The sequence below is a fragment of the Nymphaea colorata genome, chromosome 13 (genome assembly GCF_008831285.2).
Source record: "Nymphaea colorata isolate Beijing-Zhang1983 chromosome 13, ASM883128v2, whole genome shotgun sequence".
In the NCBI taxonomy this organism is placed as follows: domain Eukaryota; kingdom Viridiplantae; phylum Streptophyta; class Magnoliopsida; order Nymphaeales; family Nymphaeaceae; genus Nymphaea; species Nymphaea colorata.
In genome coordinates, this window is record NC_045150.1 from 11,492,668 (window position 1) to 11,517,845 (window position 25,178).

The 25,178-nt window shown below is 36.5% G+C and overlaps 2 protein-coding genes across 4 annotated transcripts in view; both read right to left on the reverse strand.

Moving 5' to 3' along the window:
* Positions 1-3,506: 3,506 nt before the first annotated feature.
* Positions 3,507-25,178, reverse strand: part of LOC116266672 (WAT1-related protein At1g68170-like) — a 32,729-nt gene continuing 11,057 nt past the window's right edge. For all 3 annotated transcript variants that reach the window (XM_050081146.1, XM_050081145.1, XM_050081144.1), the window contains 3 exons: positions 4,812-4,970; positions 4,389-4,540; positions 3,507-4,038 (listed from right to left, as the gene is read on the reverse strand). In XM_050081146.1, coding sequence (XP_049937103.1) covers positions 3,813-4,038; positions 4,389-4,540; positions 4,812-4,970 — 537 coding nt within the window. In that variant the 3' untranslated portion in view covers positions 3,507-3,812. The remainder of the gene's footprint in view (positions 4,039-4,388; positions 4,541-4,811; positions 4,971-25,178) is intronic.
* On the reverse strand, positions 11,705-19,870 carry LOC126410677 (WAT1-related protein At1g68170-like). The gene is made up of 6 exons (XM_050081147.1): positions 19,681-19,870; positions 16,496-16,605; positions 14,565-16,390; positions 14,319-14,490; positions 12,277-12,428; positions 11,705-12,059 (listed from the first exon to the last, which is right to left on the reverse strand). Exons 4-6 carry the CDS (start codon positions 14,469-14,471, stop codon positions 11,840-11,842), a joined length of 525 nt encoding a protein of 174 aa, XP_049937104.1. The 5' UTR covers positions 14,472-14,490; positions 14,565-16,390; positions 16,496-16,605; positions 19,681-19,870; the 3' UTR covers positions 11,705-11,839.

Here is a 25,178-nt window from a genome sequence, read left to right on the forward strand (position 1 = left end):
CATTTTCAACTAAATCCCAAAGATCTTGTGACAAAAAGAAGGTCTTCATTTTTATGCTCCAAAAACCGTAATTATTACCACTAAATACCGGTATGAGCGATTGAAAAATATTTGAAGTGGACATGCCATTAGCCATAATGAACAAAAATTACTCACAGAAATTTTGTCGAACAAGTTATGTGCAGACTTTACCTTGTAGGCCTCTCTTTTGCACTTTCACCAACAATCACGACAACACAATCAACCTTGCTCTGATACCACTATTAGCAAAAGGAATGACCTCTCTGCACTTCCTCTTCTTATGCTCCTGTGAATGACACAACAGAAGAACACAACACACTAATCGAGCACTTGTTTCTACAAGTGATCACAAAGACATGACACGTGATAAGAGCACACAACACTAAAAATTTGGAGCACACTTGAAATGCTTTCTCTCACACATTTAGCCAACCCAAAGGGCCATATATATACATGTAAGAAAAAATTGAAAAATAAATGACATTGACTCTTAATAACTCCATTATGGTCATTATGAACATATTAAAAACAGAAAACTGAAAATATAATGACCATATTAAAAACAAAAAAATGAAAATTAAAATAGGGCACATGTCTTGGAATGATGGAACTTTTGGAGAACCCAAAAGTTAAACCGTTCACCTTCTTCATAAAGGCAGCTGCATTAATTTTGCATTAACTTTCATCAGGTTCCACACTCAAAAAGTCGGATGTTCAGAGAACAGACTTGTACTCCTGCCAACCTGAAAAAGGAGATGATTTCGCTGTTACACAAACTTGAAAGGTTAACATCCCAACTTTGTTTGATGTGAAGATGTTTTTGCTTTCCAAGAATGCTTCTAATTCATTGAGGGAGGCAACGACCTTGTGGCCATTTACTAGAATTCTCCCAAATCCATGGCCACCCCTTGCAAAGAAATTTTTGACATTGGCTTTGCTGTTAGGAGCAACACAAACAGATCTCATGGGGTTTCGTCATCAAGACCAACAATGAGGAGTAGAAATTTTCTAGTAAAACTGGCAGTGTAGGAAGTTGGGAGATTTTGGACCACATATTAATGTTGATCCCCAATGCATGCAAGGGTGTTCGACTGATTCTGGGACCAATTTGCTAGAGGAAAGGGTTGATCCTAAGCAAAGGTTTCTTGGCTGTTTCATCATATTTCTTTCTTCTTAGGGAGTTTTTGTACATCTCTAATTGTAATCAGCCTGCACAGGTTGTCAAGCTCTTCATGGATCCCTGTTTTGAGGACTCTAAGACGAAATGAGGTGCGATAACTGTGACGTCCCTCTTTCTTGTTGTCTATTTTGTGCAGATTTGACTTTGTCAATAAAAATTAGGGGAGATGCCCCAGCAGGGTTGCAGCAGAGAGAAGAAAAGTAGGTCCATGCCAATGAGTGTCAGACCGGTTGTGGGATGCCTGAAAAAAGATAAGATAAAAATCATCAAAACGACCCCTAAGTATGATATAGTTTCTAGGTTTTATCCTCAGCTAAAGTGGGTGGTTCGGGACACTACAGTCAGGTACTAGCTAAGTGTGCGTGTGATGCTCAATAGTGCGACATGGACAATAATTTACTGTACTTGGTTCACGTTTCATAACATGGGAGAGTGCTACATGTGTCTTATGCATGACTACATGTTCCATAAGTGGTTATCTTTGAAATAGACACAAGAAATAACATTTCTTAAGTAATAAGATTGAAAGCAACATTCATATGCCATATCCCCCTCTATTGTCTACAGAGTGCACATGGTTGTCAACATTTCCCATCTGGTGTAATGCTCATATTGTTTACATAAAACTTTGAGTTTGAGACCCACAAAAAGAAGAAGAAAGAAGGAAAAATATTTTATTGTCAACATTTCTCATCTGATGTTAATGCTCACATTCTTTACATAAAACTTTGAGACAGACAAAAAGAAGAAGAAAGAAGGAAAAATATTTTATGTAGTTAATTACCAGCAACAACTGGTCAATATGAGTTGTTGGAACACATGTTCGTAGAATGCACATTCCAAGAACACCATGTTCTTATTTCAATAAACCACTGTGTAGTAATGTTTGGATTTGCTGTTGGATGTAAGAAAAACATTTATAATCATCTCATATTTTTTTGGCAGCAGAATATGATGATCTTGGAACATTTGTTTTAAGAACATAACGTGATCCCTATCAAAAGCCTTTAAGCCATGTGATGGTAGCTACTGGTGGTTCACATGCACTTGCCGGATTGCTGATTAGAGACTAACAAGAATGTGCATTTTACTGCTGATTGGAGACTAACAAGAAACTATGTGACCGTAGCTACTGGTGGTTCCACATTCAAAAAGTCGGACGCTCAGAGAACAGACTTGTACTCCTGCCAACTTGAAAAAGGAGATGATGCCGCTGTTACACAAACTTGAAAGATTAACATCCCAACTTGTTTTTCTGTACTGGATTATCTAGGAAAATGCAAGAATGTCTAATAAGCCAACGGAAAATGAAGAAAACTAGAAATCAAGAAGATTCAAGTAGGACTTCTCATCCAGCTGCTAAACACTGACAATTCTCATCTAGTCTCAGAGGATTTAGCTCACATTCTTCTATGCAAATCCCAAGAAAGCTGCTTAATTTCCTGTGATTACTCATGTCCTCTGTGCTAAAAGTAAATAAGTGCAGAAGTTGAGAGAACTTGGAGATTTTTAATGTCTATTTTGTATGGCCGCATTTCTCCACCATCAAATAAGTGATGATTTTTCATTCTCAGGAAGTGAAAGTATTTTGCAAAGGGGCCCAACTTGGCTTCTTCAGAAATTCTTTGAAGTTGTATTCAGTCCTCACAGGAATAACATATTATGGACTCTGTTTAGTACTATGCTTGTGCCTGTGTTCAAGCTGAAAGCGTATTTAACTGTAAGCCCTCTCACTCTCATACACACCAATACAAGATTTTGTAGCATGACTTGCTGCAGTTTGCGCTTCCGATTACATATTGGAGCTGCATTTATTCATGATCTAGATTCATGGGAAGAACAAGCATGTATATATGCACCCAACAAATAATTTTGATTAAATTGCCTTGCAGAGATTATTTATATGGTTGATTTGTTAAAAAGCGATGCCCGAATCTATCACTTTTGCAGGATATTTTTTTATTAGTAAGAACATTTTGAAAATATTTTCACAAACCATCCATTTTTGAATCACCTGAAAATCCTATAAGCAAGTAAAGTTCCAGCATATTGCATTTAAGAATCAATCCTAAAGAAGTCAGTCTGCATGCATATCTGAACTGAACTACTTGACTAATTAGTTTTAGTTAATAGAACATGTATCTATGAGAATTTATAGCTTAGACATTGGCTTGCATATATGAGCTTTTCTTCATCCTGATTAGGATTTAGGCGTTAATCATGCAAGCATACGATCTGTTGCCATCATCATAATTATAATCACATAGACAATAATTTACTGTATAATAAAAATCATTCACTCCCAACTATCCTCCTCATCAATCGACAAGAACTTGTTCGATTATCAGTATTACACACAACTCTGAATGAACCCAAGCAAATTGGCTCATCCATTCACCGGCAACGTTCACACTTCTAAACGTTTCTTCGATGAAGTGTTTCACCATGGACAAGCTCATATTAATTCCATCTCTTAGAATTAAGTGCCACGGGAATGAGTCAACCTACGGCAGTGTTGCTTCATGAACGTGTGCTGCTTTTATTTGCTAATACATATCATGAGCTATTCTTTGGTTGAACAGAGTTGCGGCGGAGTTCCATGCTCTCTGACTCAACCAACTTGAACACCAACTGTATTTTCCTTTTTTCCTTTGTACTTAGTCTCCCCTTCAACATGTGAACCCAGAGACTCCAGAAGCATGCCTCCAAAAGAAGCTTTAGCTGGATCTCCAGATGACAATTGAGTAGGAAGCTGAGCAATAAGTTGCTCCATTTCTTTTCCTTTCCCCCACAACACGATGTACAGTCCCAAGATGATAAATCCAGCAGCAATCACACTGAAACCACAATTGGATCATACATTAAAAAATTTGGTGGGTCATATCAGATGTTATCAGGTATGAATATCTTAAGACTTTGAGATCCATGGATTTAATGTCAGAAATCAGGCATTTTCATGTTGATCTTAGGTCTGCCCTCTGATATGAGATCGTCAGTTTGGAGAACCATGCATCCTCCGAGAACTAAGAACCATCCTCTGAGACCAATATTTAAAACAACGATACAAAAGACAGAAAAAATTGCAGAACCGCTCAACAAAGAGACTATTTGCAATATGGTTCATAGGGAAAAGAACCAATTTTGTGTAAACAGGACCTGAAAAATGAAGTAGTTTCAAAATTTTCACCTTCCTAAGTGGAGAGTCTCGTCAAGAAATATGGATACCAAGATGGCAGTGATAACAAGTGAGAGAGGACTGAACACAGAGACGAACACTGGCCCTCTTTTCTTTACGGCCCATGACATGAGAGACAACACCATCGCTGAGACGAACACGGCCTGCGTGCAACCAAGAGAAAATTGAGATGAAAGAACTGACTCAATCAAATTCCAAGTGCTTTCATAAGTCACATGCTTCAAACTTATGTGATCCTAATTCCAGAAACAAAATACCCAATTTGTTTAATGATTCTAATTTCTTGAAAAATAACCATCTTGATGGTAAAATTCCATAATTCTGGGTATAGAAGCGCGTCCTTAGTTACTTGTTAGACCCATGGGGAATAAATTGATCCTTTCAACATTGACAATTAAGAGATAGAACAAATACCCCGTAAATGGTAGTCAAGAGCTTGACGTCCCAGCTGAGCTTCCATGCAGATATAGTCCTATCGACAACGCCTGCAATGCATGTGGACTGAACGGCTGTAAACAGGCACATGAGGGCTGTGCTGGAGTAAGGATGTGGATACCTGTCGTTCATCTTGGCCTGCAAATATTAGAGATCAAACTTCATTATCATGTTCTCGTTCTAGACAATGCTCAATGGGGCATTTGTTCTAGTGTTTGGGAACTGTGTCCATAAAATGTTTTGCCCACGTCCAGTATAATGTCTGATAAAAATTTTTACCGATGTTCATGCAAGTGTCGATAAAAATGTTTTACCGATGTTCATGCAAGTGTCGATAAAAATGTTTTACCAACGTTCACAGCATTGTCGGTAAAAGTTTATTATTACCAACATCCTCTGGACGACAATAATCGTTTGTTTAGCTACGTTTATGAAGTATGGATGAAAATGTTTACACCGACGGGCACAACAACGCGTGCAACAAAAGTGTCAGTGATAGTTTTCACCGACAACCAAAAATTTTGTCGACATTACTTCCTCTTGTACCGACATTTTTCGGCCATTCTTGAATCTACTTTTTTTTTTTTGGTAGTGTAATAAGATTTAAGGCACCTGGATTATCAGCCATATCGCATAGGTCAAAGCATAGGCAACAGCAAAAATTGTGCCCAACGCCTGCTGGTTGCCTGACTTGTGCTGCTGGTCGGCCTGATGGTGAAGCAACTGGCTGTGAACCGGTCATAGCTGGAACTTGGCACCTTTGTAGAAGGTAAGCATGGCCCCGCCAATGCCTATGAGGGTCCCCATAACCTTGGCCTGCCCTATTCGTGTCTTAATTCTCAGCCTTTCCATTCTGCTCAGCACACCATGCATAAACCAAAACACAAACAAACTTCATATAAAGCATATAAAGCTTCAAATGTTTTACATTTGGATGCTTTAGATCTGTTTGGTAAAAGGAATAGTATGTAATTGTTTCGTGAATGTGCCTAAAACAAATTGTTCTATTTGGTTTACCAAACGAGCCTTTATTATATTATATGCTCATATCACTTTATTTTTCAAATTTATATCAATTTAAAATATTTTCTTGATTGTTCTAAAAAATAGGAAATAATCAAAACTTGTATTGGGGCAGAACATATGTAACCTTTTTTTTTTTGGTGCTTTTCCTTTTTTTTTTTTTTTTGTGGGAGGTTGCATGAAGATGCTTAGCTCCGGACCTGGAAGCTGATCTGGGATCCTAATTTTTATATGAGAACCATGACGGTGTTTGTTTACCACAGATCTCAGATAAGATCACTGAGAGGTCTTGTACCTTAGGTCGAACCTCAAATCCATGGAATTGAGAGGCTAAGGTTGAGTCTGACTCCCCTTGGATCTTTCAAATCCGAGGGGATCTAAAATCCCCGATAGCCAAATCCATAGTCTTATCAAAGTGTAGCATCCACCCCCAACGTGGATCTCCAATCCATGCTATAGTGTAAAACTAACAAATGCTCTCTTTTTGTGTTTGGGGCCCAAACATTTAATCCAGGGCATTAACTTAATGTTGTAAGTACATGGCTTAACCCTTGTTTTAGTTACCCTTAAGATAAATAAATCCTTGGAGCATTAGTCCCTGTTTAAAGCTTGAAAACAGCCTAAGGAACCATGATCCAGGATGATCTGCAGTTATCCATTAAACTAATTGAATTCAAGAGAGAACCTTATTGGCATGAATGAATGAATGAATGAAAGAAGAACAAGATGGTAAAGATCAGGGAATTAACTGAAAAGCTACCGAAACATGACAGCGAGCATGAAGGTGAAGGCAGGTAATAGGTTGGCCATTGCACAAACAAATGTCGCTGAAGTCATTTTCATTGAGATTAAGTAGAAAATGTGATTCAGTGTTGCCCTGCAAAAAATGATAATGTAAGTTACATCTTCATATATCATCATCCCATGCGGCATGATACTGATCGAAGAAATCTTTCATAAAATTCAAACTCTCAGAACAATATGGTTGCAGTTAGGGGCAGAGCTATAAATTTTTCATTAGGGGGCCAAATTAAAGTCTCTAAATTTTGACACCGGCCAAAATATCATTTTTTAAGATTTTTATATAGGACAAGTAAAATCTTCTAAAATTTACATGTAAATTTAAAAAAAAAAATTTGAGGTGGGGCCAATGCACATGCGGGCTCCCCTTGACTCCGTCCCTGGTTGCAGTACTCATATTATATGTGCTGTAAATTAAAAACATAAATATCTATAGTTTATTATTTATACTAAAGTTGGAATTTCAGAATGTCTGTTATAAAAAAGCCGATAAGCAACTAAGTAAAATCTGTCTACTAAGAATGAAAAATAATTTAAGGGGGCATTTGACAACATGGAAAATGTATTTTTGGACGGTAGTCTTCCATGACTGTTCTAATGCATAAATAATGCGACATTTCTGTGGTTGAGGAGACTAAGGACAAAATCACGGAGCAAGTTGAGGACACTAAGGAACTATCTGTCACTATGGTTGTGTTTGAGAGATTTGAAATCTAAGGCTGTATAAAAAGGTGTGTTTTGAAAGTTCCTTAGTTTAAACAAACTCAGGATCATGGTAGCTGAATTTTAAATTCATATGCATGTTAAAAACCATAGATTTGAAATATGGGGGACCTTAAATTCATAAATCTTAGATCTACGCATATCTGAGATCCACAGTGATATGCGGCTGGGCATGTGTACATGACATATGCAACTCTCTCTTTTTGCTTAGAAAAATCTGAAAATTCAGTGCCGCAATCCTAGTTCGTCGGACGACAACCTTCGAGCATGTTCTCTCGCACACACATACATACACACAAAGAGAGTCCTAAACATGCACACACACACACACATTCTTGCTCTCTCTCTCTCTCTCTCTCTCTTACCCAAAAAGTCCACTGCAAAAGGCTTGGCCAAGTACAATCCAAGTCAGCTTCGTCCTGGCCTTCCTGCATGCATCGAAGATGGTGTACATATAGAGAGAAAAATTAAGCATTTTTTTAATTAGAGGAGCCAGTAATCTATATAGAAATGGTGTTTTTTGAGTGTGGGACTGAAATTCTCTAAAAGTTTATAATTAATCGCCAGTAAGGACTTTTTAGCATACAAAACTCATTTTATATGTCTAAAGAATGTGATTTTCTAGAAATATGTGACTAGTCCATGGACTAGCTGCTACTAGCTACTCACAAACTCTTAAAAGATATTATTAAAGCAATTTTTTTTGTATAATATAAGGTTATAGATATGATTTTATGATTGATTTCATAAGAATCAAATATTAAGTCATAAATCATTTTTCAAGTTCAAGTTTATTCTTTTAACCATAAATAATGTACTGCTCCAGCAACGTCAAAGCTTTTGCAGTAAAAAAAATTCAACAATTTTCATAAAAACAACTTGAATTATAGCATGTTTAATTCATATCTGTATACTAAAACATGTCTATATTTTACCTAAACAATAAGGTTGCATTTGATAGATTAAACCCGAGACTGAATAAAAAGGAGTATTTTGGGAGATCGGCAGTTTGAACACTAGCATGGATTTTACATGTATTGGCTTACCTCTCTAAGAAGAAGGCTATAGGGCAAATAAAGGCAGAGCAAAAAATGTAGCGGTAAGCGATGAGCACGCGGAGGCTCATTCCTCAGTCTATTGCCAGCTTGTAGAGGATGTTCATTCTGGCCAACACCACCTGCACCACCACCATGGCCACCGCCGGCATCGCCCCTTCCACTCCATTACGACATGTTGTCAGCTTTTCCTCCATTTACTAGTCCTACTACAACTAGCTCTTCTTTTTCTTCTTCTCCTTCTTCTTCTTCAAGGAAGAATTAGAAGATGGAAGGACTGCTTCAGCCTAAGTACAGTATATATAGGCTTATAAGTTTCCTTCTAACTCCTAATTGGTTGATGCAGGTCCCTTTAATAGGCGGCTCCATGGGGAACCAGATCTCCACTCCCAATTGCATTCTATATGCAACGACAGATTCAGTAAAGAATCGATCGAGTAGTATTGTTAAAGTTTATTCCTGTAAGTGCTACATATTCTCTCTCATAAATGATGGAAGACTGCCATCCATTAGAATTGCTTTCGGGTGCTGAAATCTAACTTGTATAAGTAGGGGCGGAATTAGGATTTTTTGGTTGCAAGAGCTAAACTATAGTTTCTAAATTTTAACAAAGGTTGAAATAGTATTTTTCAATATGTACGTTGAATTGAATCGAAATTTACATATAAATTTTTTATTTTTTTAAAAATTGAATGGGCCAAGGTCCCTGCCTCCGCCCCTGTGCATATGCAACTTGTAGTATGTGGAGACATAAAAGTAAAAAAGCACAACATAAGAAGAGTCATCCTATCTCCAGGCTTGACAACCGATCCACACTTCTTTGATCTCTGTAGGAAATCATTTACTGGCTTTCAGTACTACCTTGGATGATATTCTCACTATGTATTAACTTGTATATTGGTGATCCTCTTTTTGTAGCAAAAGGAGTTGATTTCATAGGAACTTGAAATGAAGACTAGCTGCCTATATAGCCCCTTCTCTATCCATCGCACTAACCCCTTCAAGGATAGTGTGACTTTTTTAAAAACCCATTTGAACTATAACAAATTAATCTATAGAAATTAATGAAGCAATGGTTAAAATATGAGACTGCTTCCAATTATACTCATATATGTATCATATACGTACATATGTATTTTAATAATTAAAGACACTTGTTTCTTTTGAGAAGTATTTCAGTCCTTTGAAAAAAATACTTTATTTCCATATTTTCAATTTAATCTTCACCATTTGATATACTTAGAATCAATGAGTCAAATCATTCCCATTAAATATTGTATATGAAGGCATAGTAACTACTTATTTTCAATAATAAACACATTTTTTATGTTAAGTTTTAGTTTTCAAAACACATTGATCACATCTTGAGCATGGTTTATTGTTAAGGAATGATGTGAAAATTTGAGTTTGAAGTAGAGGGTTCCAAATCTAATTTCCCTCTTGTAAAACTGCTTTTTGTTTTTCAAAGAGCCAAATTGTCATTTTATCATTTTTTTTTAAGTTTCTAACAGAAGGTTTATTTTATCCATTTTTTTAACAGTTTTTACCAGAAGGGCTAATAGCTGTTGGTACTGTTTGACAAATACAAACAAAAACATATGGAAAAACAGCAGTAACAACAATTCCTGTAAAGCAGGAATTATTTGTTTAAAAACATATAAAAAACTTTAAAATGAAGATAGAATGGAAGCACAATTAATTAGAACTTGATTTACTTTCGTCAACTTATTTAGAACTTTTAGGGTTGGTCCCCACTTACTGTTATTTAGGGTCACAACCATGTAGGATCAATGACAACAAAATAGAAGATAAACAATACTGTGTGACACATACAACACTGCTAGAGATCAGAATCTTAAAACGAATCTGAAGTGCTTAATTTGACACTTTTTCATAAAGTATCAAAGAACCACTTTGCAATGGGCCGCTAATTTACAGTCACAACCATCAAATAGGAGACAGCGATTCCCGCATAATTAAAGGGCCATCATATATGTTGAACAAAAGAACATAATCTAATTTTATGCTTTGTCACAGCCGTGCATTCAACCTATGCTCTTTTATTTGTTCAAATTTTATGGAGGGTGGACTAACGAACCGGCCCTTCCAGCGGCTCGGTTGAACAGGTTGTGAATCGGCCAAAAAAAAGCCTATATCCTTACACTTAAAAGAAAAATTAAACAATAACAATGGAAAAACCAAAATATTTTACATTGTGACATGTGGCACCCCTTATCGATCTGTAAATTGAACTTGTCGTCAATTCGATTCGAGACACTTAGCACATCTGCAATGCACATCAACGCATATGTATAAGAAACACTAATCATTCGATCGCCAAGCCCTGTGGAAGATTATCGTTCCTTTCTCATGGTGATTAGTTGGTTCCTGATCCTATCCTCCACTGATAGCTAAGTGAACCATCCTTTTCTCTTTAATTTAAACGCAAAGTACTCTTGACAGGAATAAACCCCTGGAAACATGCCCCTAATAAAGAATATGATGCTTGAAGAACCCAACTATAAAGTAGGCATCAAACAATAAGCTCCCATTAATCAAATTCCTTAGGTCACATCCATATAGCCAAAGTTGACAAAAAAAATTAAACAAATGCTAAAATTAAAATAACCCATACTATGCAAAGCATCTGGTGTGGGTGTGTGTATGTTTATATATATATACACACACACACATGGTATGGGTGTGTGTATGTATATATATATATACACACACACACACACATGAGACCACTTGGATAAGCGACAAAACCCAGACCCATTAAAACTAATTATCCAAGGTTTTTTTTTTCAATCGAACCTTATGGATATGATCTTAGTGATTTTGAGAAAACAAAATATTAAGTTAGTTAGTCACTTTTTTACCTTAATCATGGTTTTTTAATAATCTAAAAATGAATTTTGGTATTAGAAAGTCCAATATTTTGACAAAAATAACTTGAATTGAAGCATAATTTACATTAAATTAGTGTTTACAAACACATTATTTGGTTCACATTTTGTTTAAAACACTTTTTAACACAAATTCAAAAAGTCTGCCTGTTGTCCTTACCCATTTTGTCGGGTAATATATATATATATATATATATACATAATCCAAGGATCAGTTTCAACAGTAAAACCTCAGAAAGGAAACCCAAACCACGGCATATGCTCATTTGCTCTTCCAAATGTGGTCAACCAATTCAGATTCAATATCCAGTGACATCCTTGATCATGAACAGACTAGATTTCTCTGTGTGCACATAAGTGATTGCAAACAAGATATTGGCTCATTTATAACTCTTGTTTAGCATCTCTTTCCTTACATGCTAATGCTTAATGCTGGACTCTTCTTAAGTGCATGGAAAAATTGGCTGTGAGAGCTGCATGCTCCTGACTCAATTAGCTACAACTGAACACTGTCTATCTGATCTTCTTTTATGCTGTGCTTTGGCACTTGATTCGCACCAATGCCTGCACCTGTCGAGTGCAAACCATCTGAATCCAGTTTAGTTGCCTCTGCAGCAGATCTGTGTGCCTGAAGCTGGATAAGTTCCTTCACCTCTTTCCCTTTGCCCCACAGCACAGTGTACAGTCCCAAGATGATCAATCCAGCACCAACCACACTGAAACCACAAGGTGTTTCTGCTGCTTACTGTATATCGTTTCAAATTTCCATTCTACATCTTGGGAACTTTATGTTATTGGACGTTCCATATATTATATATAACTGGAACTAAATAATATAATATATAACCATACATTATATACACTGTCTTGGTAATGACTAAGAAAGTTTCATTTTCTTTCCAACCTTTAAGTGCGTCTTGAGTGCTATTTTACCTTCCTAGATGAAGAGCCTCATCAAGAAACATGGACCCAAAAAAGGCAACAGTGACAAGGGACAAGGGGTTGAAAGCTGAGACAAACAGTGGTCCTCTCATCTGAATAGCCCATGAAATGAGAGCCACAACCAAGCCTGATACCAGTATGCCCTGCAAGCTCATAAAAAAAGGGGAAAAATATAAGTCACCAATCTCTACACATACAGAATCTAGGGACCATTTTGAACAATCTTAATAATCATATATATATTACTCAATCAACTGGTATCATGGAATGCACCATTTGCAACTGCTTTTAGCGTCACAAAATATAAAAAAAACCATCCAACATAGATGTTGGTCAGTTGTGTGTGTGTGTGTGTGGTGTGTGGAGAGAGAGAGAGAGATCATATGTAATATTTGATGGGAATTATGTGGGCCATTGTTTTGACACAAATATCGGAGATTAAGATAAAAAAATATATAAATACATTTGTATTTTCAAGGGACTGAAATACCCCTCAAAGGAGGAATTAAATGAGTTTCCTTAATGGAGACCCATTGCTTCATATGAGGGTTATTTCAGTTCCTTGAAATATAATTAAGTTTCGATATTTTTCATATATATCTTTATAAAATAACATCAGTAAAGCTAGAATTTTATTTCTTTATGTGAAGTTTGGAATATAATAAAATGGAACATTAACTCTCAATTCTGAACAAGTTAAAAAATAAGTCCACATATTGTCAGATACGGGAACTGAAAAATATGAGAAGTCATGGTAACAGCAATGAATCATGCAGTAAAATTGAAAATTTGTTCAGGTGGAGCACGTGTTGTGATGACACCGATGAATTTATATTCCACCTGCTTACTTCATTATCTAACTACTATTACTTAGTTTTGATACGGTATAAGTTAACTTAAGATTGATCAGTTGGTATAAAATGGTTGTCACGGGTTCTCTCTTTCCTATACATTATACAAGAGGTGGCGGGAGAGAGAAATGGGTAGGTGTAAGAATTTAAATATTATTTAAATTGGGCCAAATCCAAATCTCTTGGGCAAAAGGGGTTGATTAGCTACAGCGGCCACATATCGAAGGACGGTCCCTAGTTAAAAGCAAGATAGCAAGAAAGAAGAGAGAACAAAAGCAAGAGTCAATGTGGTTCGGCAGGAAAGTGCCTATGTTCACGACAGAAATCTCTCCTTTCATTCGTCACGAGGGAGAGAGTATCCTTAGTTACAGGGAGATCCAATAAAACGTAGATTTTGGTTAGTCTTTAGTCTTTCTCTTTTGGTGCTGATCTAGTAGATTTTGATCACTCGCTCCCTATGGCACCCTTGTCAAAACCTTCTTGTTTTTAGTCAAATTCTGCAGCCTGCTTGTCAAAACACAGTTTCACCCTGTTGCAGAAAAGAAGTCAGTATAGACAATGGTGTGAAATTCCGGTAACATCAATAAGAATGAACAAAGAGAAATTTAAGGAAATGCGTCTTGTATTTCAGACGTGATCGATTATATATATAGGTACTAACAGATCATTGAAAATGAGAAAAATTTGTTTCTTTTTTGGATTTAGATCCAAAAAAGATAGAACATTGTTTTGGTCGTCTAAATATTAATTCACAACATTTTATCTTTATTTCTTTCTGAACCGGCAATGTAGAAAGTATGTCTCTGAATCATTCTGGGTGAGTCTAGTACCCAAGGTATAGCACTTATCTTCTCTCTCTAGATTTCTGGATTCCTCTCACAGCACAAAGTTCGATGCATTGCATGGACGGCCAGAGGATTTCAGCTTTTCTCTCTCTCTCTCTCCCTCTCTCTCCCTCTCTCTCTCTCTCTCTCTCTATATATATATATATATATATGAAACACACACAGGCACAAGTGAAACCATGTACAGATGACCGTCAAAAGGTCAACGTCCTAACCAAGCTTTCTCTCTCTCTCTCTCTCTCTCTCTCTCTCTCTCTATATATATATATATATATATATATATATATATATATATATATATATATATATATATATATACACAATTGAAACCATGTACCGTATAGATGATCGTCAAAAGGTTGACATCCCAACGAAGCTCCCATGCACATGGATCCCAATCTGTGATAGCGGCAACACATGTAGATTGAATGGCTGCAAACAGGTCCAAGGGGGCTGAGCTCGAGTAAGGGTGCGGATATCTCTTGCTCATCTTAGCCTTTGTACAAAACCTATCACATAAATTGAACACAAGAATTGGAAATTAGTCCTAGTTTTAGGATGCAACAGTGATTAAGCTAATCACCTGGATTATAAGCCATATGTGTTCGCCATGGCCAGCATTGAGCCCACCGCGTGGTTGCTGGACTGATGTTGGTTGGGGCGATGGTGCGGTAGGTGGGTGTGGAATGACCACAGCTGGAGCTTTTAAAAGGGGTAAATGCATTTAAAAGAGCACATAAAGAAATTAGACTGGTAAATGAATAGTACTCATGCTTAATAACTTGTTTAGGTTTGTCGTTGAACACTGCTCTGTTCTTTCTATCTGTTTTCATTTTCTGCATTATGTTTCGCATATGCTAAAAACATCAACCGTTGAAAGCAAGATGGCCTCAAAAGATTTTTATCAGTTTTTGAAGTTCCTCATGTTATACATTCATGTGGCATATACCAACACCTCCAAGAGAAAAACACTTATGGACCATTTCTATACCTGTAATGTGGTTTGTGTTTCAAACCCACTTTGAGGGCATTTAGACGACAGCTATGGCATGTTTTTTCACAATAGTTGGCATGCATTTGTTGAGCATCATTCTTTACAATTCGTGGACTTTCTTGTTTTCCATTATGACAGTGATATGCAATTTGATGTTAAAATATTTGATAGAAGTGGTTGTGAGAAAATTTGTTTTAAACCAATACAAATAGATGACAAGAAATTCATCCCGTGTAATCCAAAGAAGAGTGTCTCTCAATCAGAGGGTTATATGTGGGACCCTGAAGTATCAAGAAGTGAATGTGCTGAGGAGGTTGCCCAGGACAGTTGTCGAAGGTCAAGAGAAAAATGTAATTCTTTCAAGAATTTTGTAGTTAAGTTATAAGTTTAAAGTAATTGAAAGTTGTTAAACTTCTACTTCATCTATATTTGTAATTTGAAACCATATGTTATTAAATCAACAATATTGTGAATATTAAGATGTTAATTATGCATAGTCTAATATTTGTGTTGGGATCACAGTGATAACCAACATTTATATCTTAGTGTAAACTTGATTTTAGCAGGGTGCAGTTGTTCTTGATATGACTTCTCATAGAGATCCGTTAAAAGTCATTTCAACTCAGCATTTGTTAATGCTTGAAGTTGACATTGTAATCATAAAACTAGGAGGAGTTATTTCTAAGGAAATAGCCTCCTGAGGCATGCTTGATCCATTTATTGCAGTTCCAGATTACATCTTTGACTTTAACGGATCTCTACGAGAAGTCATATCAAGAACATATGCACCCTGCTAAAATCAAGCTTACACTAAGATACAAATGTTGGCCATTACTGTGATCCCAACACAAATACCAGACTATGCATAATTAACATCTTAATATTCACAATATTGTTGATATAATAACATAAGGTTTCAAATTACAAATATAAATGAAGCAAAAGTTCAACAACTTTCAATTACTTTAAACTTATACCTTAACTACAAAATTCTTGGAAGAACTACATTTTTGCCTCGACCATTAACAACTGTCTTGGGCAACCTCCTTAGCACATTCACTTCTTGGTACTTCAGGGTTGCACATATAACCATCTGCTTGAGAGACATTCTTCTTTGGATTACACGGGATGAATTTCTTATCATCCATTTGAACTGGTTTGAAACAAATTTTCTCACATCCACTTCTATCAAATATTTTAACATCAAATTCCATATCACCATCATATCAAAAAACAAGAAAGTCCCCGAATTGTAAAGAATGATGCTCAACAAATGCATGCCAACCATTGTGAAGAAACATTCAATAACTGTCCTTAAGAACCTCTATATCCTGGTAACAACCAACTGAAGTGTTCAAAGCAGCACCATAAGAAGAGTCATCCTCAATTAATCTTGCAAAAGTGGGAGGCATGCACTGCAAAAAATAAAGACAGAACAATGCCCATAGAGGAATCAAAAGAAGTTTAAAATAAAAGAAAAGTCTAGTCCAGCTGATATTCATGGTACATAAAATACATACATGAAGTGCACTTCACTTGTGCAAAGTTGCAAACACAACAGCGCTGGCATTATTACATCCAATTAGAGGGTTGACATAAAAAAATAAATCATTTTATTTGAATTTTTCACCTGAAAGAAGAAAAGAAACAAACAATATAAGATCATCCAATCATTTGTAAAACTTGTCTAAAGTTCATAGGGGTTTGTATGGACAAGTTGTCCCCATATTGTATCTATTAAATCTACTTGACAACAGAACCATATTAAAATAGCAAAACCAAATTAACTATGCCATAAAATTCTTACATAACCAGGCCGTTGTTCACGTGAATTGACTCACTCAATAAAAAAGAAGTAGCATTTTTTCATAAAAAAATCGGCTTATTTAGTCACATCCTATCCCTACCTATACATGCATAGATTAAGAACTTGAGGAGGAAATCCAATGAAGTAACTATGGGTTCTCAGTTTCAAGATTTAATATAAGTCTGCAAAGAAGTATCACTCTGTCCAGTGTTTTACTTCAATTCTCTGTCCTACCACCAGCATCCAATTTCTCTATGAGTACATGTATCGTATAGGAGTGGCACCGACAGTGGTAAGTTACAAAAGTACAACAAAGGAAAAATAAAGACACATAAAGCAAAGAAAACAAAGACACATAACGCAAAAAACTAACGGGAGAGAATAAAGGAGATCTGGTCCACATGACTCATGAATCCACGTAAAAGTTGGTAACGATGTTATCTTCTCCGTAGTAAGCAAGAAACTAAGGGTCAGTTTGATTGTAAGAAAGAATTTAACGTGGTAAATTTACCATTGTAAATTTTTCTGGAAAAAAATACAGGATGAAATTTAACCCTCTTCCAATTTGAGGCCATGTTTGATTGCAGGGAAGTTTTTTGTAGGGTAAAATTAACTGTGTTTGATGCACAGGATAAAATGAAGGAGAGACCTTTTAGGTGACCGTTAAAAGATGACAGAACACTTCGTCACCAAAATTCCGGCCAGCCAACGACGATCCGACGTTCACCCCCAAATCCACGCCGGCGTTCTCTACCATGGCCATGGCTGCAATAGATCAATGGCCTCCTTATTCCTTATTTTTCTTCTCTCTCGCTCAATCCCTCTCCAACCTTCCCCATTTCCCCTCTGCTTCTAACCCTTCTCCCTTTCCCCTCTGCTTCTACCCCTTCCCCCTCTGCGTCGTCCGATCCCCTTCCCCCTCTGCTTCTCCCTTCCCTTTTTTGCGTCCTCCCCTTCCCCCTCCGCTTCTCCCTTCCCCCTCTCTTCTCCCTTCCCCCTTCCCCCTCTACTTCTCCCTCAGCTTCTCCCTTCCCCCTTCCCCCTCTACTTCTCCCTTTCCCCTCTACTTCTCCCTTCCCCCTCTGCGTCGTCCCCTTCCCCCTCTGCGCCGTCTGGTCGGTAGCCGACGAGTGGGTGAAAGTTCACCCGCTCAAAAGTCCGTCCTGCGAGGTCGGACTTTTGAGCAGGTGAACTTTCACCCGCTCGTTTTAACGAGAAACAGGTGAAAGTTCACCCTGTTTTGATTGCAAGGAATACGAGCAGGTGAAATTTCACCGGCCCGTACACTTTTTCCCTTCCCCTCTTGCGCGAAGTTTTTATGCCAAAAGCAAAAACGACGCACAAAGTCTACAAATAGTAAAAAGCAAGTCCACAAATAGTAAAAAGGAAAAGACAGAACATTAGCATAATGTTTATGAACAAGCTAATGACTCCGCGAGTTCTTGACTCATTTGATAAGCACCCAATCAAAATGAATATGATGACCGCACTTGACATAACAAGCGATAGGATTTGGGGAGTCGGAGTGCGCCAACATATGCGCCAGCACATGTGAAGGTGCGACAGGGGTGCAATGGCGTGGTTAAACAGTTCCCCTCGCAGCTTTTGCAACGTACATGACTCAAACTTTGAGTATAGTAGAACACACAAAACCATTCCAAGTAGACCATTTCGTCTTCCACTTTCAAGAGCACTCAAAAAAGAAAGCCACTGGAAGGAAAGAAAAAGGACACCATCGGCGACTTGTCCTATTAGGAAAGAAAACATAAAGAAAAAGAAACAAAAGCTTTCCTGATAAAAGCGATGATGGGACAAATGCTTTGAAAACCCTCTAACATCATCAGTAAAACGAAATGCAAAAACTCACCAAGAAAAATGGGAAGACGAAGAACGGAGAAGTATACTGCATAAAGAGAAAGAAAAAAAAAAAAAAAGATAAAGAGGAAAGGGGAGATTATAAGCTTCTTGTGGAAATCTCCTATAAAAACTTTGAAAAAGTACATTCCCACCCCCTTGCGACGTTCCGGCTGACCATCACCAGTCCGGCACCTTTTTCTCACCATGCTTTTTCTTTCTTCAAAAGGACGGAGCCAACAATCTGCAAAAGAAATGCACTTCTTAATCTCTCTCACAGTCTCACTCTCTGGCGAAGGGCTCATAGAGTTGCTACCACACAGAAGGAACTCGCCCTTAATGCAAAGAGGTCTCTGCTACTCAGAGTTCCGAAACGATTGGGCTGCCACAGCCGCCGTCGTATCGATCACGAAAGGGGAGAGTTTTTGGAGTTTCTTCTGCACCTGGTTTTACGTAAGAATGCAGAGCGGAACAACTATTTCTAAACGACAGTGTAATGAGATATACATTTTAAGGAACCGCGTGAGATAAAAATTAACACACAAAACGCAGTTCGAGCAAGACGCGTTGAAATAAAAATTTCTTTGGTGGACGAAGCCCGTTTCGGGATTTGAATGTGTTTGATTACTACAGTGATTCGTTTCAAACTTTAAGAAGTCTTAAATCTTTCTGACGCCTATAAATGTTTAAGCCCACGAACTCTAACATCAGGGTTAGCCCCTCATGCACGAAACTTTTTGAAATAAAACATGTATTGCACAATCAAGATTAAACAAATATAAATGTGTGTGAATCTTGATTTCTTTGGTATCTATGAACAGGAAACCCCCAATGCCACACGCTCGAGCTAAATAAACATAAACAGCTGCTTATCCAAACGAATATCAGGACCGCCCATTTATTCGGCAAAGCGAAAAGCAGACCCCCACACCAAAAATGAAAATAAGCGAAATGCAGCACCACGTCCATCAAAACTGGAACCACAAAGCAACTACGCTTTCTCCCATTACATGTATAAATGACAAAAACAGCAGTAGATTTTACCCGGACTGCCTGTGTTTTCGAGAACCAGATGCTTGGTCGTCGGGAGGACGTGAGGACTTCCTATTGCCGGAAGAAGACTTTTCGGCAATCTCCTTTCCCTTTCCTTTTGAGTCCACCATCTCCGCTTCCTCTCCCTCTCGGAGAGAGTCGGAAATGGAGGAATGAGCAGGCCAACGATTATTTATACCGCGTTAATGACATCCGCAGGTGAGGTGAGCTACTGTATTTAGTTTTTTCTGAGAATGCTCTTTTGTCTCTTTTCATCTGACGTAGGGTCCGCTTTAGTGGGGAAGGAATTTGACTATTTGAGGGTAAAAATGTCCCAAATGAATGGGGGGAACTGGCTCTGCATGTCCACCGCACATCTTGATGACGTGGACGGTTCTGATTATTTCCTTTCCCGTGAAAACTGTGAATACCTTTTCTCTTTATGTGATCACTCCTCAGTCCTCACTCCCAACTTCGAAACCGCCCTACCATTAACGGAAGTATTTTAGTTTTTAACGTTAAATTGCTGCGCCTCATTTAACGTCACCATATTTTTTTGAAGAAAAAATAATCATGTCGCCCTAAGTTTAATTTTCTTTTCCACTACAAGAAAAGTATTACTGTCCCATCTTCTGCCACCAAATGTAAAATAACTTTTTTTCTTTAACTGCTTTTTCCAGACTTGAGATGTTCAATGTTGTCTTTCCTTAAAATCTTATGTTTTATCATTCTAAATTTTATTTCAGGGTTTATTTTTGGCATTTATTCCTCACTTATGGAAGCATAGGCATCTTTCGAAGTTGCCCAAGCTTTAAGATTTTATGACAAAACTTCCTGTATATTATTATAGTTGCACATTTCGTTACTTACATTTGCATGTGTGTTTTGGGAGTCAAAAGGCTTTTATGAGACTTTTTTTAGGCATCTACCAAAGTATAGATTTAAGAGCTCTTGATTATTTATCTTATGTCCATGACATAAACCTTCAGAAAATTATCTTCTTGTGTTAACTAATGTTTGTTTATCCGATATTTATATGGTCAACATAACCATAGATATGTGATCTTAAAAAAATATAAAATATTCCATAACTCATATGTTTTATGAAATTGTGTTCCCCCACACACTCGTGAGAAATTGCGTGCCCATGACCTTGTATTGCCTCGACTAGCTTCGGACCATGATCTTACTTCTAAGTTATATTGTGTACATTTAGAGAAGTAATGGACAAATCACCATTCTACTTGTATACACTAACAATGATACGATCACCGCAAACAACTATGGTCGATGAATTATATGTTTGAAATCATATTTGCACTCTCAAGTTCAACTTAAGGTCTTGGCAAGTTCAAATACCTTTTGCGGTTAGAAGTTGCAATGTGACATACATGGGTATTCCTAAACCAAGGGCAAATTTACACTTGATAATACTCTACACATATGGGTCCAGTTATGAAACATCACCGTACATTTTCTATAGCATAAGAATTTTGTTTACATCGAAGGCAGGAAATTTGCTAAAATTAACAATGCCTCCAGATATTTCATGGTTACTAGGCCAAATTGTTCAGTTCACATAGTGTGCCAATTCAAGCACGATGAAAAAAAACCATACTTCAAATGCTGACTTCAAGTTTTAACATCCTTGAAGTTTTAACATAATATTGACACTGATATTATACTTTCACAAAAAAGTTTGACTCAACTATAAATGTTTGGTTGCGTAGACTACGTTCGTAGTCCCACTATTCAGCTTCATGATGCTTTAGCATGTGAGGTCAAAGCCATGGCATGGCGTAAGGAGAATTTTTTGGCTAAGGGACATTGTTTTAAAAATTTTCATTTCTCATGGGGCATAACTAAATGATTATAAGACACCTATATAAAAAAATAACTTTTTTGTTGTTTAACACGGATCAACAATGTTTATTAACAGGATTTAACAGCCTTTTTGCTTAACAAGACTGAGTCAAAGGTGAGTCAAGAAGAGTGTCAGGCCGAGTCAAAAGCTAGTGGAGTCAACCTTAACTCGGGCGATTTCTGAGCTCGTTGAGTCAGCCAACTATGCATGAAATTCATTTTTTTCTTCACGGTGGAAGAGGAATTTGGATTTACCTTGGTTCACGGCCCTGCAGTACATCATTCATCTAATGAATTCCTTCAAGGACATCGAGGTTGCAATGAATTCCTTCAAGGACATCGAGATTGCAACCAGTACATTACCTCAAACATGTATGTTTTGTCTCTGTCACCTCAACAACATGGTTTCTTCTCTTCAACATGCAGTTGAGTAACATTGTTGACAATCTAAACTTCTCATCATTTTTTTGGATCCCGATCTTTCTCGAACACAAACAATCTCTTCCTTCCATTTTGCTCAACTACCATCATTCCCTCACAATATGGATGAGCGCAATGTTTTGGATGAAAAAACCACGGAAGTGTTTGGATGACACTTGAGCTTAAGAAAACATATTTTTGATAAGAGCCGATTTCAAACGAAGAGTGAACGACCAAATAGCCACTTTTCCCTAAGTTATTCAAAACAAAAAAGAAAATGTGTTTTAGGTGTGTTACCCAATAAAGAGCTGGTTCTTAAAAACTTACTAAAAAACTTACCTTTCGCAAGAGCTAGTTTCTACAAAACTATGTTCTTGAGGGCGTCATCAAAAACACCCATTAATCATTTTTAGGGGGTTCCAAAACACCTATAAACCCAGTTTCGATGTCGTCTAAATGCCCTCAAAGTGGGTTTGAAATACAAACCCCATTTCAGGTATAGAAATGGCCCCTAAATCTTTTTCTTGGAGGTGTTGGTATTTGCTACATGAATTTAGAACATGAGGAACTTCAAAAAATTCCGGGAAGCCATCTTCTTTGACTTAAACATTCATAGATACCTCAATTCAGATTTACTGGACAAGTAAATTATTGAGACAAACTTTACCATTGTATAACTGAAACATTTTATATCGCAATAGCTTTTCCATTACAAACTGAGTCACTTCCAAATGTCATACTTTAACATCTAAGTGTTGAAACTGTTAGTGCTATAGTTATTACCCATGCTGTACGTTGTTACTTTTTATTGTTCTCGTAGAAAAGATTAAAAGTGAAAGGTAGAAAAGATGAGTGACATGGATATGGTAAAATTAATGCCCCAAATAGCAAGACAGTAGGCCAAATCAAATTAGAGTCCGTTTACAAAAAGGAAAACCTACAGCCTTTCTTTTCTAAGCAACCGTCGAAACAATGTGGTGCCTAGAGGGATTGCTATTTCTACGACTGCCATGTGAGTGTTGCAAGTCTTTTAACAATTTAGCAGTGGCGACGAGTCTCCATCAGCCCAGTAGGGAGCCTAGAGGTTACCTTGTGAGGGAATCCTGCTACGAGTTGGCGAACCAGAAAGAAGTTGGTAAAAATAGTTTTAACAGCCTTTTTGCATAACACGAGAACTTCCCTGTTGAAGATAATTGAAAGAGAGAGTGAGAGAGAGAGATATGTAGACACTAGGCGTTTTAATCTTGATGTTTATGTTTTTTTGTAATTTAATTGCACTGATATGATCTCAAGAATAGGTTGATCCAAAACATATGTTAAGTTGATCATTTCTTAGGCTTTGTTAGGCTGCAAGTATGTTTTTATAATAAGAAAAAAATGAATGGCCCTCATAACAGCAACATTTTGACAATAAATAAAATCTACATTTTCCTAAAACAACTTAAATCAAAGCATGTTTTTATAAATATATTAATACGTATATATTTTATACAAAAATCATTTTTAGCAAAAAAATAGAAGGTCTGGTTATCCCTGACCTAAGCATCTACTTTCTACTAATCTCTCCCTCTCCCTCTCTCTCTCTCTCTCTCTCTCTATATATATATATATATATATATATATATATATATATATATATATATATATATATTGAGAGAGAGAGATATATATGACAACTGAATTTTTCATTAAAATGTATTTAAACAAAATATGGACATCCTAACATTTCTGTAAATACTAATTAATCATAAAAGAAGTCTTAATATAAGTTATTCAAAAAAATATTAGTTTTTCTACTAGTAAAATTTTGATGTTATAAAAGTAATTGATTTTTCAATTACTATGAAAGCACCATTTGACTCAAAAGAATAATTAACTTAATATGCATATTTCATTAAAGCCTTCTTTAGATCATATCAATATGGTTGGTGCAAAAGTTCTAAACCATCTATTTTGAGGGGTTTAGTTTTAGCTTTATCCGTGCCCTAGTTTCCTGGGCTTTACAAATTACTATATATATATATATATATATATATATATATATATATATATATATATATATATATATATATATTGTGTACGTAAGAATATATGAGTGTGCACCTGCATGCCATGTAGGGAGCCAGACGTATAAGCGAGGAGTGCAAATGCGATCTTTGTTAACTTTCCGAAACCTCTATATGTGAACACAAACTTGTTAGTGCCCTTAATTAAAAATTTACTTATTAGTATATATATATATATATATATATATATATATATAAAGAGAGAGAGAGAGAGAGAGAGCTGATTCAAATGGACTGTCGTCACTTTTTTGCATTTAAGAAGCATCTCCATCAAGAAACACCCACTAACGCAACAAGCAGACTCAAATAAAATAAATTAACATTATGTGCACGCATAGCTGCATTTGTCTATGTCCACCTTTTTCTAAACGTGTTGCATGTTTCTTTATTTACATTACTTTATAGCTTCATATATCTATATGACCTACAAATACTCTTGTTTACGAGAAAACAAGTTTTAGATCGCATCATTCTTCATAAATATGGCTAAATAAAACAATCAATACCCCACAAATATACAAAATTTTCAAAATTATAAGTTATCGTTTCTATATATTAACCAAATGTTCAGTGTGCACTTATAAGAACAATATAACATCTCGTTGCTGTTTCCATAACACTCAATGAAGGTCAGTTCAGGAGCAACGTACTACTACTAGCTTCAGTGGTTTGGTAATCTATATATATATATGTGTGTGTAGAGAGAGAGAGAAAAATATTTATCCAATACCATACATTTCTAGTCCAACAAGAATTCGTCTTGAAAGATATTCTAGATGAAAAGATGGACATGCTATATAACGCATGTACTTATGATTAAATTCAAGCTATGCTCAGAAAAAATGTTGATTTTTATACTGCTGAAAATTTCAATATATTCTAGAAGCTATTAATATTTGATGATTGAAAGAATACGTTTAATTCCTAGGTAGGAACACACCACATGTTTAATATATATCAAAATAACACACCTCTCATATATATCAAATTATTCTTAAGAGTTAATTAGACCAGATCTATAAGCTAGTAAAAAAACTTACATTAAAGTAATACGTTTTAAATGGTGATCGGGTTAATTCATACTTATACTTAATACTGGTGGCCTAAACCCCCAAAATACTCCCTGGACAACTTAATACTGGTGGCCTAAACCCCCAAAAT